At 36.0% G+C, this 18970-nt stretch overlaps 1 protein-coding gene across 1 annotated transcript in view; it reads left to right on the top strand.

Annotated features, from left to right (window-relative positions):
* The window catches only part of LOC145936301 (uncharacterized), a 137377-nt gene that overhangs the window by 77437 nt on the left and 40970 nt on the right, over nucleotides 1-18970 (top strand). The window contains exon 5 of the mRNA XM_083038388.1: nucleotides 8132-8355. Coding sequence (XP_082894514.1) covers nucleotides 8132-8186 — 55 coding nt within the window. The 3' untranslated portion in view covers nucleotides 8187-8355. The remainder of the gene's footprint in view (nucleotides 1-8131; nucleotides 8356-18970) is intronic.

The raw sequence follows: 18970 nt of genomic DNA, 5'->3' as shown, positions 1-18970 counted from the left end.
GTAGTTGTTTGTGGTGATTTTCCTTTCGTTTGTAGTTGAGCGGTTCAAAAGTTATAAACTATTGTTTATAACTACAAACGAAAGGAAAATTACTACAAACAACTACAAACGACTCTAAAGAAGTCTGCGCAAGCGGATTTGCGATATCTTTAAAATTAACAAATTTACCTCTTGGACAATCATCATTTTCCGTTTTGAAAAATTAATTTTTAAAAAGTCAGGTGCTAGGTTCACATAGCTCGCATATGCTTAAATTCTTTCGTCAATGAATATATATACCTATACATATACATACATATTTGTATATACTACATTAAACATATTTATATAAAGAACGGAATATAAAAACGACAATTGTTTCGAGCATATTTAGTTTTTGCGTAAATATGTACATGATATAAGAATCCCAAAAAGATCAGAGTGAAATGATTTTTATATTGAACATCTTTGCTAATTATAGCGCATCTTTCTTTCATCACATTTGTTGCCTCTCGATACTTCTCACGACCGCATTCTGAAAGATAATGCAATGATACATCGAGCATATTTCATCTCGCTATCCCCTTTTCTCGAGTCTCAGCGCGCGAATCAAGGCTACTTATACGTATGTAATAAACAGTAACGCGATATGCTCGATAATAAACAAGCGTTATATCGTGTGAAAATTAAATGTGTATCATCATGAACTATTATTTAATAAATTAAAAAATAAATTTATGCAACATATTTTGTTACTTAAATTTCCAATTAATTATGAAAGAGGGATTGGACGCACTAGATGTATCGCGGCTTTTTATTATACTTTAATTACAGTCAATCATGTGATATATATATATATATATATATATATATATATGTCGTACCTATATGAAAACTGTTCTTAAATACAAAATAATAGATAAATTACATTTAAATCATATAAATATATTTATACAAATAATAATTGTTCGTAAATAACGCAATACAACAATTATGATTCTTATTTCCTGCCGTCATGATTCTCATTTCAAATGGATATATTGTGAGAATTACCTGTTTTAAATAATCGTCGTCTTGTCACAGGCACTATGTTTTTAAACGCAATAATATTCTTTAATTGAGTCTGCTCTACTTTTACATTGTTCTATAATATTAATATGGTTTAATAATTATATACATATATATTTTATTAACATGTTCGTTAATCATAGAAAGAAATAAAATTTATTTTAGTAATGCTCTCGATATATTCGCGTAAAATGTGTATAATTTTTTTTAAGAATAAGAGAGATTAAAGAATCGAACAGATTTTCGATGATTTCTTAAACGTTTTCATTTACATTATTTAAAACTCTTATTAAAATTGATCAAGTTATTTCATTTGGGATATTATTGAGAGAAATAAAAAGTAATAGTTATATAATAGATATATTGTTTTAAAAGTTTAGGTATTTTTAAGATAAGACGACAAATATTTTAATTTTTTTTAATCAATATACAGTAATTTATAACATGGCAAACAATTACGACAAGTTTCATAAAGCACGATAAATCACTTTAAATTTTAAATTTTGTAAAAAATTTTTATAATAAACAAGATATTGAATTTTATTTAATCTATAAGTATCACATAACGCGAAATTATATAACGCGGAATATATTACACGGAGTGGGAAGGGAACGGAATCTATTGTATTTTTATAGTTCTATATTGTATAACATATAATATTTTTTATTTAAAATCAATTATATTCCTTCTTATAATTCTGTATCACTTTTTTTGCTTAATCATGTATCTATTACTATCACGAGCAATTTAAAAGTATATGTATATAATATAAAATTCGAGATAATCAGAGTGCTCACTTTGCGTGAATTTGTCAAGAAGAAACTTCTCAAAATCCGATCACGCCCGAGATGATGCGATTCTGCAGATGATACCGTTGACTTGTTCACGATTCAATACGCGATAATGCCACTCTTTCGCGCGACCCTTCGGTAGCAAAATCTCCCGTGGTTGTCTCCCCCACGTTACACGCTTACATTTGTAATCTGATAAAAATAATTTCCGAAAAGGACAGTCGGGGGGAGATGGAGGCGATGTTCTCCGACACATTCCATTCGTATTCGCTATCAGACACGGCCGATCGATCTGATTGAATCGCGATTCGGACGTGTCCTTGGTGCGTTTGCGGGAACACGCACAGCGGAGGCAAATGAAATTCCCAGCCTGTCGAAAACAAGTTTTATTTCGTGGCACTTCAGTCCGATTGAGGGCCCACAGAGAGAGGAGGGGGAGGGAAAAGGGGAGGCGTTGCGGATTGTTGCGAGGGAGTGTGACCGAGAGAGAGATGCGAAGGGATGAAGTCGAGAGAAGAGGAGGATTGGGAAACGGGGGGGAGGGTAGCTCCCGCTGCTCGACGATGGGCTACGAGAGTTTCCATTCTTTGGTGAAACTTCTTGGCAACTCGTTTGAACGCCACGACCAGCCTCTGCACTTTCTTCCGGATCTTATTTTGCTCGCCGCCGCCGCCACCGCTCGCGAAACTTTTCCCCTCTCGATTCCTCGGAGGTGTAACATAATATTTTCGCGGCTCGCAAGGCGGGGACCGCAAGAACCGCGCGTTGGAATAACGCGGTTATCGAGTTCCGGGATTTTAACGTGATCAAATTCGTTATCGTACCTCCCGAGCGTTTTACGAGATTAGCATCGTGACGCCTCGCTTCGTACGCTTGAGAAGTTGATTAGCCCATTGACTACTATGTTAGTTAATTATGTGTACTTATTGCTCTTCCGTAACATCTTCATCTTTTTCGCACGAAATGTTACAGACGTCATACCCCCCTATTTTTACACTTTAAGAGAAATAAAAAGACACTTGATGTAAGATATTATTACTGTCGTATAATATTCTGAATAAAAAAAATATTATTTTAAATTACTAAGAAGGAAAGAGGAAAAATTCTCTGCTGGAAAAGCGTCGTGATCTTTCAGCTATTTTCGAACGGATATTATATAGGTACATTGTTTGCCGAGCGAATTTATTATCATTTAACGAAATCGTTACGCGATCGTTTGCCTGAGAGGAGGCTCTTCCGCCTCGGAATGGCGGAAGTGTGAAAACACGTTGTCGGCGGACTAATTAAATTTCTGCATTATTACGAGGACGGCCGTTTCTGCCACTCGGCGAGTTTTAATCTAGCGGAGTAATATCTTAGGCTACATTAGGTTCTTACCCTCCGCGCGCCGACTGGCAGGGTGGCAAGTCGGTTTGAACAGGAAGATAGGGAGAGTTAGCAAGGGGGAGGTGTGGCAGAGGCTCGGCATAAGCCGTCTGCCTGCCGGCTAATCAATGATTCAACTCGCCAATTACGGAGGCACCTCGAAAAATATCCTCTTCACCCGTTCCCCTGCGCCTCCCTAGCACGCCTGAAATATTCACGGATGGTACCTCTCTTCAATTCTATCTTCTTGACTTTGCAGTTTTGCTCGTTCTTCGCCTCATCTTTGTCTCTTCCCTCTTCCCCTCTGCCTAAACACACCTTGATACCCATTCTCGTATGTTTACGCCATATTGTAACGATATCAATGTTATTCGAGGTCTGATGCACTGGGAAATATTTTAATTAATTAGAGCACTAAGCTATGTGAACCTAGCACCCGACTTTTTAAAAATTAATTTTTTAAAACGGAAAATGATAGCATTTTACACGACGTATAAAACTCTTACCGTTTGATGTTTGAAATCGGGGGGAAAAAAACAGAAAGTTATATATCATATAACATCATGTATATTTGAGCGTCTCAACAAAATTATTTAACAAATCTCGCTCGAATGAGTCATTACCTATACTCGCATATAATATGCAATATAATGTACATATGCAGTAATAATAAGAAAGTGATTTTTCCGAGTCTGGCGATTAATCAGGGATAGAAAGTAGCACTGGTCAGCCGATTTCAGTGATTATCCGTCCGATATAAGCGACAATAGTAACGCGTCCGAACTCTTTTCATCCCTGCACGCTTTTATTCCTCGTTCGAATAATTTTGACGAATATCGCGATAATAGCATTAATAATGTTATTATTTCTTACAACAATTTTTTTTACAAATATTTAAATAAACTCTATTAATGAAGTAATAAAACATTATTCGCACGCGACGTATAAAACTCTTTCAGTTTAATGTTTGAAATTGGGGGAAAAAAAAACAGAAAGTTTTATATCATATAACATTATGTATATATGAGCGTTTGGACAAAATTATTTAACAAATCTTGCTCGAATGAGTCATATTATACGCGCATATAATATGCAATATAATGTACATATGCAATAATAATGAGAAAGTGATTTTTTCCGAGTCTGGCGATTAATCAGGGATAGAAAGTAGCACTGGTCAGCCGATTTCAGTGATTATCCGTCTGATATAAGCGACAATAGTAACGCGTCCGAACTCTTTTCATCCCTGCACGCTTTTATTCCTCGTTCGAATAATTTTGACGAATATCGCGATAATAGCATTAATAATGTTATCATTTCTTACAACAATTTTTTTTACAAATATTTAAATAAACTCTATTAATGAAGTAATAAAATATTATTCGCACGCGACGTATAAAACTTTTTCAGTTTAATGTTTGAAATTGGGGGAAAAAAACAGAAAGTTTTATATCATATAACATTATGTATATATGAGCGTTTGGACAAAATTATTTAACAAATCTTGCTCGAATGAGTCATATTATACGCGCATATAATATGCAATATAATGTACATATGCAATAATAATGAGAAAGTGATTTTTTCCGAGTCTGGCGATTAATCAGGGATAGAAAGTAGCACTGGTCAGCCGATTTCAGTGATTATCCGTCCGATATAAGCGACAATAGTAACGCGTCCGAACTCTTAATCACTGCACGCTTTCATTTCTCGTTCGAATAATTTCGGCAAATATCGCGATAATATCATTAATAATGTTATCATTTCTTACAACAATTTTTTTAAAATTTTATTTACAAATATTTAAATAATGAATTCTATTGATAAAGTAATAAAATATTATTCGCACACGACGAGCTATGTGAACCTAGCACCCGACTTTTTAAAAATTAATTTTTTAAAACGGAAAATGATAGCATTTTGTTTGTAGTTGTTTGTAGTAACAATAATTTCGTTTGTAGTTTTATCAGTTAATAAATAAAAAAAAATGTTTTAAATGTCTCGCACCCGACATTGTGATATCGCAAATCTGCTTGCGCAGTCTTCTTTAGAATCGTTTGTACTTGTTTGTAGTGATTTTCCTTTCGTTTGTAGTTGAGCGGTCCAAAAGTTATAAACAATTGTTTATTCGTCCAAGAGCTAACTTTGTCAATTTTTAAGATATCGCAAATCCGCTTGCGCAGTCTTCTTTAGAATCGTTTGTAATTGTTTGTAGTTATTTTCCTTTCGTTTGTGGTTGAGCGGTTCAAAAGTTATAAACAATTGTTTATTCGTCCAAGAGCTAACTTTGTCAATTTTTAAGATTTTTTAAATCCGCTTGCGCAGTCTTCTTTAGAATCGTTTGTAGTGATTTTCCTTTTGTTTGTAGTTGAAAGGAAAATCATTACAAACAACTACAAACGATTCTAAAGAATACTGCGCAAGCGGATTTGCGATATCTTTAAAATTAACAAATTTACCTCTTGGACGAATAAACAATTGTTTATAACTTTTGAACCGCTCAACTACAAACGAAAGGAAAATCACTACAAACAACTACAAACGATTCTAAAGAAGACTGCGAGCGGATTTGCGATATCACAATGTCGGGTGCGAGTCATTTAAAAAAATTTTTTTATTTATTGATTGATAAAACTACAAACGAAATTATTGTTACTACAAACAACTACAAACAACTACAAACAAAACGCTATCATTTTCCGTTTAAAAAAATTAATTTTTAAAAAGTCGGGTGCTAGGTTCACATAGCTAGAGCACTAGCGGGTCCTGACGTCAATAGTGGGAGGTATTTCGGCAAAATTATTTAGTTTGATATTTTTCTTTTGATATCAAAGCTTAGCTTCTACTCCAGGAACAGCATGAAACTTCTGATCTTATACTTTTATACTTTTTAAAAAATTTTTCTATTTTTCTATTTAAAAAAAAATTTTTTTTTACTTTTTTAATATATTTAAAACAATTTTTTACACACCTAAAATATATTATAATTTTTTTCTTTATTATTTATAATTGTTCTCGAATTCTGTTTAACCTAAACATCTTTAATAAACGGCGTTAAATCATGAAATCTGCATAACTGATTTTGTTAATTTGTGAAAGGGAGGGAGAGTTTTTTAATCCCCCTCTCTCTTGCCAATGACTCTATAGAGACAGCAGTAATTAATTTATTGCAGAGTTTTATTTTGTCCGATACTTATTGTATTTATTATTTCCGTGCGACACTTATTGTACATTTAATGAAAGTAGCATTGGATCTTAAAATTAATTTAATACATCGGATTATCAGTGCAACAACGTTTATCGGAGAACGGAATAAGATGGTGTATTTTTTTGTCGCTGTGAAAAATTTCCTATTCCCTTGTTGTTCCATATATATTTGTTATTGCGAAATTTCATTACGTATAGGAATGTTAAACTGTTTCGATTACAAGAGTTTATCCGGGCACGAGGCGAAGCGGAAAAGCTCGTTTAGAAAAGTTCCTCGTCGATCTGCGAACGACCGCATGCCGTCTGCGTCGCTCGCCCCCGAAGACTATTCACTCTTGCCATTCCTCCTCGAATTATTCTTTCGCAATTTAATCAACCGGTTATAAAAGAACTTGACTTGACCTTACAACTTTATTTTTGCATTTCCACGGTCCGCGCCAGGTTCACCTCTCCGTTTTTCCTCCTCGGGCACTCTAAATTAAATTTTCTTTGCCTCTCCGATGCCCAAGTTTCGCGGGCGAGGGAGAGAGAAAGACGGCAGAGGACAACCAAGATCGTAGCTAAGAGGAAAAGATCCGGGAGGAACGAGAGGAGAGGAGAAGAAGGCGGAAGTAAGGAGGGGGTGAGGGAGCGGAAAGCGGAAGGTGGTAGAAGGGTAGAATGATGTAGAATTAAGGTCGTTGGGGAGGGGAAAGCAAAAATAGAATGTATATAAAAAATACACGGCTGTGCAAGCAGGGTAGAGCAGCTCTGCTGCTCTCTTGCCTTTCTGGCTCGCCGGCATGAAAAATTCACTAGTTGCCCCGGCTCTTATTGCAATCTTCGTTCGTGGAATTCTCGCGAAATTTAGCCACCTACAAAACAGGACAGAGGGCGGACGACCCTCGTCGATGTATACAAGCCCTTTCTTTCTTCCGCCGTGTTTCATCTCCTCCTTTCAGGAGAACGTCCCTCTCCGAGAGATGCTGCGAGCAGCATCGGAGACACAGAGGCTGGTATGGACTTTTCCCTCCCTTTTCCTTGCCTGGAATGATTTTATTAAATTTGCTCTTATCATTCTGCTAGGCGGTATTCTATTGGCCGAGACGACGGCGCTGTTGCTTGGGAACGGAACGAGGTACCCGGCATTGTTCCTTATATCGCAGAGAGATCTATGGCAGTGATATCGAGTTGAGCACTATATCTCCTGCCAAGCAAATCGAACCGCTATATTCTGTATTGCGTTTCATATAAAAAAAAACAACGAATAATTACACAATTTAAATTAATATTCACATTAATAATATAATATTTAAATTAATATTCTACAACAAATCTATATGTGCAAAGTATTAAAATAATTATTTATGACAGTTTCTGTCATAAATAATTATTTTAATACTTTGCACATATAGATTATTAAGTTAAATTTTATATTATTTAAATATTAATTTAAATTAATGTGTAATTAAGTTAATAAAGTTGATATAATTTTGATTTATTTTTAATACTACAAATATCGTAGAAAAAAATATATATATTGCCAACAGAGTTAAATAAATCAGGGTTGATTTGAAGAGAGCTGCAAGCGAATTATTCAGATCCATATTTGAGTCTTTAAAGCTAAAACGGATGCGATAAAATTAATTAAGCTTTATTATCGAGAAAAGTAATTTCTACTAACTTCCGTTCCCGTTAAAGATTCTTTTTATTTAATTTCTTTAATTTCTTTCTGTTACAGTGCTCGATCGTACAGTGCCGTTTCCGTTTGTGTTGTTATCGAATCGGATAAGTGATCGGACATGTGATTTTTCTTGTCGTCTACTTTGTTTCGCGTTCGCGTTCGCGTTCGCGTTCGGGTTTCGAGTTCGCGCATCTGACATCACATCGGGCTGATCAGTGAGGCACGTGACTACTGGATTATTCGGGACACCGAGAGGACTTCTTCGTTCCCAGCGTCAAAAGGTAAGCAGTAAGCAAAAGCATTTCGGAAATGAGCTCGAGAGAGCGTAGAGTATATTTCGCGCGGGCAATGCGCGTGAAACGACTTGCGGCGTTTCGCGGAGTAAAGGGTGGAAAAGGGGGTTGAGAAGGACGGGCGCGCGCGACGTCGCGACGCGACGACGGATAGTTTGCAAAAACTTGGTTAAGTCGCTTACAAAGAGGCAAAGTGACTGAGTCGGAGTAAAGCGAAACGCCGCCGCTAACTTCGGAGCACTTCGTTATAAAGTTGGGGGAGAGTTGAATAATGTATTTTTATTATTTACCCGAAGCATGCGCCGCGCACGGTGCCGGCCGGCGGGTGATATATCGGATAAAGTCGCTTGTAATTTCCGGGGAACGTTAACTTCCCGCCGAAAGAAATCACACCGGATCACGCCACAAGTTTCTTCAGCACGGGAATATTTATATACGCCTGCGCTAAGAGCGCGGTTCGTGCCGCACGCGGGATGTGTTTATTTGCCAAGTTTCTCATCATGTTTATTAAGGATTAACAATTCGCACATGTAGAGTGCATACCTTTATGAAGAAGCAAAAATTAAATTCGAGACAATATCGTAAAAAAAAAATAATTTCGATATTTCTTATATATTTTAGATAAGTCAAGTCTCTTCATCTTTCTCAAAAATATATTCTTCAAATCTATTAAAAATTTATCGATGGGTAATAAATAAACAAATAGGTAAACATATAAACTTAATCTCGTTTGTCAATATTTGAAAATTTTTAAACATAAGCAATAAATTTGGTAAGAATATTCAACAGATTAATTGTTGCTGTGTACTCTGCTAAGGAAAGTATTACTGAACGTAAAATAAAAGAGGCTTCTAAAGTCTGTAGGATATTGTATAAAAGCGATGAAGTTTTTTCTAAAGTTTTTTTCATATTACGCAAGCTTTCAGCTAAAGTCATATGGTAATCAATATCGATTAGCAATAATTGTGATAGACGCAGTCAGTGTTGTATTAATTGCAGAAATTCGTTATTTGCACGATGAAATATCTCTTTTCTTAAATAAATTTACAGATGAAAAAGAATTTACAACTAACGAGATGTTTCTAATTTAATTATAATTTTTAATTCAACTTTCAATAATATATTGTTACATGTTTGATGATAAATTGTGGATCAAAAGAGAGAGAGAGAGAGAGAAATCTTTTACTTTTTCATAAATTAGTTTATAATAAAGAAATTTTTAATTTTAACAATAATAAATGAAATAATAATTGAATACTTAAGTAACACAAAAATTATTCCATATTTTTTATCTGTATATCATTTTTGCGAATTTTTTAGAAAATAATGCAATATAATTTTTAAATTATATTGCTTTAATTTATGCATACAGTCTCTCGTTTTTTATTATAAATATTTCCATTAATTTTAACAATTTAAATTTCTAAATTCTAAAAATACGCATAAGTAGGTGTTAGAATAAATAATTGAAGATTTTACAACTAAATATAAATTGATAAAATAAACACGATAGCTAAATATATAAAAGTATATTATGTAAATTGCTCTCCGTAATCTCTATGTATTCGTACATTTTCACGGAAACAATTCACACACATACGAAATCTTCGAACGATTTCGAAAGCTTCCTTTTGCAAGTGTACAAAACGATAATTAATTTAGTATCTTGACGCGGAGATACGTTTCTCACCGCGCTAACACGAAACGCGCATGAAAGATCGAGCGCAGACGGTGCTCCACCGGGTCTTAAGTAGTCGAAGCGGAGAAAACGCCGCCTGCTCGATAATGCATTATCGTGTTGCACTATTTCACGGGGAAATGCGTCGGCACGTTTGTCGACTATAAGAGAGAGAAAGAGAGAGAGAGAGGGATAGGAGAGGGAGCGAATTATGAATGCGTTGGCTAGCTCGTTCGCTCGCATGACGTAACACGCGAAGCGTAAATCTTGAGGCACGACGAGCAACTGTGCGGGATTTAAGAGGAGGCACGCTTGCCGAGTGCGTTGCGGACCGACGCGGAGGGACGCCGAGGAAGGAAAACCAAGTTATGGTCTCTAATTTATGGGAAGGCCGAGCGAGCCGCACGAGGAAGTTTCCTCTCGCTGGCGGAGGCGCATTCGGGATTTAAGCTCGATTGCAATTGACGCCCCGGGTCCTGCCCCCGCACTTTTGTCCTTCGTTCTTGTAATGACTTTAGTTAGTTATTCGCCCAGGTCCAGGAGTAGTCAACGCGATGCGCGCTCGCCAAGTTAGTTTGTTTTGCCTCGTTGAACTCGCAGTTGGCAGTTAACGAGCTACGTGTGTTTGGGAGAGAGGCGAGAAGATGCCTTCGTGTAGAGCGATCAATGCAACTTTCGCGAAGAATGCAAAAATTCAAGTAGAAAATGGGGTTATAGAGCCAGGCGCAGCAAACTTATCTTGGAATTTTCTTTATTTAATCATTTCGCTTCTTCTTTTAGACTACTTTCAGCAGACTTGAATTGATAAAACATTATTAATTATTAATTGTAGAAAAAATTTATGCATTCTGCTTCTCATCCCTATTTTCAGTAAGTCTCCTATCAGAACCTTTTTATCTGTCATTATAACAATATTACATTCTTGAAGTCATCAAATTAATCGAGAAGAAAGATAACGTATCATTATAAAATGCTTAAAAATTAATTAATAATTAAATAATTGAAGGAGATATTTTAAGTCTATGAGACTTCAAATGTCATTATATTGTCGTGAAAGAGATTATAGTTTGGTTGTATAGAATTTAATTGATACTGATCTTCAACATATTTGTTATTAATTCGTGACCGAAGGATAGATAGATGAGAGAGATAGAACGTAGCCAGGTAATAATGCATACGCAATTTGTAGATGCAGGTCAGTCCGAAAATATTCGGTCTTTGAGGGACACGCCGAGTTTTTCCTCGAGCCGTTTTCGCACTTTTCCGCAGCACGTTTTACGCAACACACACACGTATATACGTATCTATGGCAAAACGAAATGGAATTTTAAAAATTGAATCGCCGAGACTGGGCGCTTTACGCCCGGCGTATTACAAAAGCACGGAGGGCAATTTCATTCATATGTAATAAGACGGGCGCATCTGGTACCACGCACATAACGGATATCTTGTCATCGCTTTTCGGAAAGGCCGAGCTGTTTTCGATATTAAGGCACTTCGCGTTATCTATAAACCATCTCGAGAGGGGGGGTGCGTGTCTCCATACGTTCCCTCTCTCTGTCACCCTATTTTTCTCTCTTTCGCTCTCGTTCTCTTTTGGTACCCAGGTTGAGAACAAGCGAGCTAGGATATTCCGTTATAAAGAGGCGACGTAATACCGTACGACCACCACACCAGGCGCAAAATAGTGCGGGAGAGAAAGAGGGAGGGGGAGGAGGAAGGGGGCGAGTGAAAAGGATGGGAGAGAAAACGGCGGGGGATTGTTGTGAGGTCTGCAACGAAAATTAGCATTTTTTCCATGCGACCGACCTGCGTAGCTAATATCGCGGATATAAAGAGGCAAGCGAGTGGTGGCTGGAGGGGATTTGCAGCGGAAGGGGGTGGCCTGAACAAAAAAAAAGGGCAGGCGTATTTGCTGCGGAAAGATTAACGTGTAACGAGCTACCGTGAACAAGCTGACGTTAAAGCGTTTTTTACATAAACGCACGCTCGGTTTTTGATCGCGCTCACGCTTCGCCGGTGTCCATAGACGCGGCTCTCTGTGATCGCTTCATTGTGCCCTCCTACGATAGTAGCGCGACGGAGGGATGATAGGGGGTTATATCGATTTTCGTCGGAAACGACGTCGCGCGATCGGCCGAATGCTCGCATCTCGCAATTTTAAAATTGCAAACGCGTCTCTATATGGAAACGGGGGAAATGTAATTATTTCGCACATTATTTGAAACAAGAGGAAGCTCATTCGAAAGATTTCATAGGAACGATAGAATCTCGAATAAATGCGACCATTTCTTAAGAGAGATTATATCTCAATCCTTGTCTGATTTTTACACTCAAGTAATTATAATATAATAATTGTGAAAAGATAATTTTTTTTGCGCACAAAATTAAAAAAAATGGTATACAATAAAAGTAATATAAAATGTAAAATGCATTGAACATAAAAAATATATATTTATATTTTATATAAATATATTATAAAAAATACAAATTTTCTATATTGCAGTAATATATATACATATAATATACACACAATAGCACTTTAAATCTTATGTTTATAAATTATATCTTATCCCAGCCGTGTTACCAGCGGCTTTGAATTCTGACATATTATTTACGTATCCATCGACAAACTTTCTGTATATTTTTCAATTTCCGCACTTTAAGATAGCTCATCGCCTCGGATAGCGTATAGAGATCCCTGTGTAGGTTATACCTGTTTTCTTTTATCCCTAGAAATCTCCGAGCTTTCTGGAGATCTCAATGTATTGTGCTATATTTGAAACCATCTTTCAAGTATAATGCGCGAAAGTACGTGCAAAACGTGCGCCTGCATGTAATTCTCATGTAAACAAGTATATTACAATCGTTAGAATTTACGAATATATTGAGTTCACGATTTTAATTGCATTATTTTTTAGATTTGCACTAATTATTCGACATTAAAAGCAAATTTCCTCTCTTTATACATATATGTAGACTTCTTACATATTTTTAAAAAAGGGCTATTTATGACATTTTGAAATCCTTACTAATCTTTAATGTAAAGACCATAATATCGAGATTCGTATAGTTTAATTTGTGCTTCGCCTATTTCGTACGAAATTAATAATCAAACGAACAATCGCTCTCATTTATGCAATGTATTGCATCAATTATCCGCGCCAATTATTGCGCAACAATGAACATATATTTCTTAAGCGGCGAATATATAACTGGCTCATTGTTAGCGGAATCGCGGAAGTAGTTCGACACATGCTCAAAATCATGTCAGCGGGCTATTTGTCAGATTAACGTAATTCGCTCTTTAACGCTCGGAAACTGGACAGCGGGGTTTCGCCTCTCGCGATATCTCGCGATGGACGCGTGAAATATTGACGTAGCTGCGGGGGCGATGTATCATGCTCATTTCGCGAAAACCATCTCCCGTGCGCCGAAATGGCACATGCCGAGTGACGAATTGCAAAACTAGATAAACGCTTCGCGCGACATCGAAACGCGAACGCGAGCGCGGAACGACTCGCGGCTCCCTCGTGAATACGCCGGCCGCAACATTTACTATCGGCCGACGTTTAATAATTGATTAATCGGATGATTACGGGACGGATCGAATGATAATGCTGCATTATTTAGGGTAATCAACCTACATTATTGAGTGTCTGGCGAAATGCGGTTAACGCCATGCATGTTTCAAAAGTGCGACGTAGATCCACAGTTAGCGCAAAATATATGGCTGTACTTCTATTCTGTATATTAACGGTGTGCTGATTAAGAAGATTTGCATTTACACCTACTAATGCATTATAATTTTAAATTCTATATATATATATATATATATATATATATATATAATTATATATATATATGTATATGCTATTAATATATGTTATTAATAAAGAGAATATTTATTGGATCACTTTCTCTATGGCATACTAGAAATATATATAATAATTAATTGCTTAGATAAATCTAAAAATAAGCATTTAGGCTTGTAATTTAAGGAATTCAAATTTAATATTTTATTCCAACTAAATAAATATAGCTATAAAAATTATTAATACCTAATATATATCGTAGATAATATTTGTAATAAACAATCATAGCAATCATAGTATTCTAATTATAACAATATAATCTTAAATGAAGATAAGAGAAAATCACTAAATGTATATTTTATATAAATTATACTTTAAGAATAATATCACTATATGAAATTTAACTAATATTTCTATTATTCTGCTATTAATTCACTAGAAATTATAAGCTTTTGCTTACCTTTCAATAAAATAATTCGGACACATGACAACTCAAAGAATTGTATTTAAAAAAAATATTTTTACTTATAATATTATATTGTCTACAAAATATGACAGGCGCTTGCAGGACAAAAAAAAACGATTATTATTAAGCAAATTTCATAAAGTCGTTACACTGTTACGGAGGAAAGGTAGATATAAAAGTAATATTCGCCACGATCTCATGTATTATCCCTCCGCGAGAGCTCTATATAATATTCTTTATAGGCAGTTTGCGCATACTCTTTAGAATTTTCACTTTTTCAGAATTTTTACACCTCAGCGTGTAAAAATTATTATCCGCTCGCTCGTCTCGCGCGCGACTCCTGTCGCTTATACTAAAAAATTCCATTTTTTGACCGTCGCATAAACTCGTCACTCGGTTTAACGCGAAAATTTTTCCGCCAACGCGGGATAAAGTTCGCGACACCTCTTAGTATCCCGGCGGCGACCCCCTCAGAGTATCCCTAAGCCTGTTATTCGGCTACGTGCGGTTTAAAAGCGACCGCTGAACCGGATCGCCGTTCGTGGATGCATTGTGCGGGGAATAGGTGTACGTATGGCGCGAGCGTACGTGGATCATACGGTTCCTATTGTCCCGGTCCCTTGTCACTCCGCGGTATATCCCTTGATACCTGTGGGAAGGCACAAATGCTTTCGAAGAACACCTCGATCTATGTAGCCGTCCACGCGACGCTATACGTGCTCGCGTAGAAGGCATCAAGCACTCTTCTCGGCAACCTACTTCTGCCATCAGGTTCTCCTTTTCATTGGACCGCTGCGAAGGTTATCGAAAGTATTTACTACTCGATTCGCACATATCATTTTCATCATGATCCCCTGAATGCGTAATGCTGTCATTTCTGAGAAGAATTTGATTTAAAATAAGTTTTAAATATATATCGTAGATAATATTAGAGGCTATTAATATTAATAATTAATATTAGAGACAAATGCTACTTTAAGCTATAGCGAGAAAATTTGTAAAGCATTATTAAGATGTAAAGTACATTTTTTTTAGCTAGAATGCAATATCCTACATAAGTTTGCACGACAGTGAACGAAGATTGTAATATATAGATTGATCTCTAAGCAAATAATCCGCTAGATTCAAGAGTTGCAACATAATTTTTTTGGATCTATTATTTCTCTTTATTGTGATGTAGGTAATATTATTTCTGTTGGTTAAAAACTTAATCCATTTTGTGATATTTCTATCAAATCTCATCAAATGGAGAACAAAGTTGCTATTCTATATGCAATCGTGGATTTTAGAATATTACTTTAAAAAATGTAAATTATATATATAAATTTAAATATAATTTAAAAAATAACTTAAAAAATATAACAAAATTGATTAGTTTAGTTTATAAAATTTAATTGTCGCTTTCGAAATCGTTAAAAAATAATTTTGACACTACTTTATAAATATAACTCATTTTTTAAACTTTATAACATTTGGCTAGTAGCTAGCGCATTTTTAAAATCGATGTTATCGGTCCTTTCGAACGATCGTTTGTTCGAAACTTGCCGCTTCGCTCGGTCGGGTGTTGCAACCATTTTACAAATCGCGACGATCTTTCATCCTGCCGGCTGTAAAAAATAGCTGATATAACCTGGACGATATATTATCGGTCGGGTCACACAATTTTAGATTCTCCATTTGAGTGGTAACTCAATTCGATTGCAAAGCATCATCACTTCATTATTATTACACAAGAAAAGAATGTTAACAAATTTATGCGCGAAGATTTCTTTTATGAATATATATAAGGCGAGTATTTCATATTTTATAGTGATTAATTATTCTTAAAGTAATTTATATTTTACATTTAGTGCATTTTTCTCTTTTTAATCTTTATTCAAGATTGTGTTGTTATAATTAGAATACTATGATCGGACGTTTAAAATTATAAATATTATCTACGACGCACGTTAATAATTTTTATGGTTATTTTTATTTAGTCGGCATATAATATTAAGTTGAATTCTTTAAATTCCAAGTTAAATCTAAATGCTTATTTTTACATTAATCTAAGCATTTAGTAATTACATGTACATATTTCTAGTATTTCATAGAGGAACGAAAGTGACCTAATAAAGTTCTCTTTATTGTACAAGAGCTACGAACAAGAGGTATAAACGAGGTCACAAAGCCAAATCACCCTACATTTCATCTCGTCAGAAACTTTGAAATATGACCATAAGTCTGTTCCGGTTCTCAATTTCGCAGTTTGGTAGTTTTCAACCTGTACGCCAAATTAACTTAACAAAGTTATCTTCGATTCGTTTATCAAATTAACTCTTCTCCGAGCAGTGTCTGTGTGATCAGATTCCTTCTTCAGGTATATATGTAGGTGCGCTATTGTTTCGGCACGACGTACAGTGTATATCGATTGGTACATAGCGGCCGATGACGGTCGCGATTCGTATCGGAAAGTGTGATAAAGTCAGCACGCGTGCACAGAGACTTTGTTGTGTGTGAGCGTGATAAATTAGTCGAGCCTTCATAAACATTTCACAGCTGCTGCCGACATCCAGAGTCCAACCCCTCTCCCCCGAACTCCCTCACCAGGTCGGTTCCATGTTGCAGTCGCCTATCCCTTTCCTCCCTCATCGTACCTCGCCCATTGTCCTGCGTTCTCATGCATCAGACAGAGAGAGAGAGAGAGAGAGAGAGAGAGAGAGAAAAAGAGAGAGAGAAGAGAAAGAGGACGCGGCAATATTCTCGATACTTTACAGACGCGGTTTGACTGGCGAATTTTTCCGGTCGGTCCGAATAGAATCCTCACAGTATGATCAATGGACGTGTAATTTATCGACTGGAAGATTGGAAGCCCGTGGCAGTAGCAATCGACCATTCCGCTGGAGAACGCATCGTATTTAATGGCTTCGTTTCATAAGGCTTCCTCAAAGAACTTGGTTCTCTTTGGCTACGAAGACGAGTACGGGGGTTTCAGGAGATTATGAAGTGACTGTGAATGTCAGCCGCTTCGCGGACTATAACAACTCATTTAAAGCATGGTTGAATTCACCTAGCTCCGATTGTATGAAGCAAAAGTTGGGAAGTGAATCATAACAATCGGCTTAGTTAATTAATTTTGGATTGCGATCTAATCTATATCATAACTTTAATTATAAATGAAAAAAAGGAGAAAATTTAGTCTAGACCAGCATCAGATTTAATTGATAATAATGCTATTCTTAATTAACTGATTCTCGATTCTCGATTTTATTTTTGAATTTATCTTTGTAATTTTACCAATTATGTAATATAGATAAAGAATTAAATTTTAATAGCGATTATATATGAATGTCAATTTTGAGTTTTATGCGATTAAATAAATATTACACTGCCGCGGGAATTATATCGTATGAGGTAAAAATTATTGACAGGTAGCATAAAAATCGACATGTAAAATTAAGTATGACGTTGCAAGAGTAAATTCAAGGCCAATTAACGACGTGCCGATGGAAGGAAATTGCTATGGGAATTAGCTAATCGCGGGTGGAGCGTTTTAAAAACATTTTGATCCCCGGGGCTCTGGAACAGACGACATCGAGATGTACGCTACTGGCCAGCTGGTTGGGATTAAGTCCATTTTCCTCGGCTGTTAATGGTGGGAAAAGGATAGAGTTGTGAGTGAGGGTGGGATACGTGAAGGGGGTTGGAAGGAGATGGAGGAGGGCGAAACGACGAGTAGTTCCGAAAAGAGAAAGAGAAAGACAGATACTTTGTCGTTCGAATTGGAAGCGAAAGTTCTGTTAAAACCGGATCGTAATTCTCGCCGGGCGTCTGCAAAGGGACTAAAGAAAACGGCCAGCTCTCGCAAACGGAAAAGAACGAAAGGCGATGGGGTAACCTAACTCTCCAACGTGTTCCACGTAACGAGCTGTAAATCGTGTTTATATGTTCTACAATCTACTTCCTGCGATAAGTAATTATGCGGATATGACAAAAAAAAAAAACGTACGAACTTAAAGGATTGATGGACATTTTTACAATCGTTTTTTAAACCGATTTTTCTATTTTACGAAACTTTAAATGCATCAATCATATGAAGACGATAAAGGGTATTTATATCTTATTTTTAATTCACAAATTGTTTTATTTCAAATATATTCTTACTATAATATTTAAAAAATTGTAAAAATATTTTCTGACAATTAATCATTTCTAAATATAGAAAGTTAAATAGATTACTCGAATATTTTGATATTTATATTTTTTTCTCTTTCTCTTTCAATAAAAATGAAGTTTAAAAGGACAGTTAATTAAGATGTATTATTGGCGTATTCTCTATTGTAGATTGTGTGATTTGAAAGGAAGAAAGTGAAAATGTTGCTTTATAATTAACAAAGGCCGATACAAAAGTTGAGCGAGCTCACGGCATAACATTCACGCTTTTTGGCCGCCTTTATTTGAGAGAGAATAATTAGGAAAACGAAAATCGGCGCGATGGGGTATAACGAGGGCAGCCGAAACAATGTTCTTAAACCGCCCTTGTTCCGGACCGGAATTCTGGCCACATCCGCTGCCTGGGTCCGGCATAACGCGGACCCTCGTACACACGCATACACGCTCAAATATGCATGCAGTTCTTGTATCTATGAACTGCCGTCCACATAC

This window comes from Prenolepis imparis, unplaced genomic scaffold, assembly GCF_030444845.1.
Source record: "Prenolepis imparis isolate NDT839.2.m4 unplaced genomic scaffold, iyPreImpa1.0 SCAF_5, whole genome shotgun sequence".
Taxonomy (NCBI): Eukaryota; Metazoa; Arthropoda; class Insecta; order Hymenoptera; family Formicidae; genus Prenolepis; species Prenolepis imparis.
Note: the sequence above shows the minus strand (reverse complement) of the source record. Positions and strands in the feature narration are given on the sequence as shown.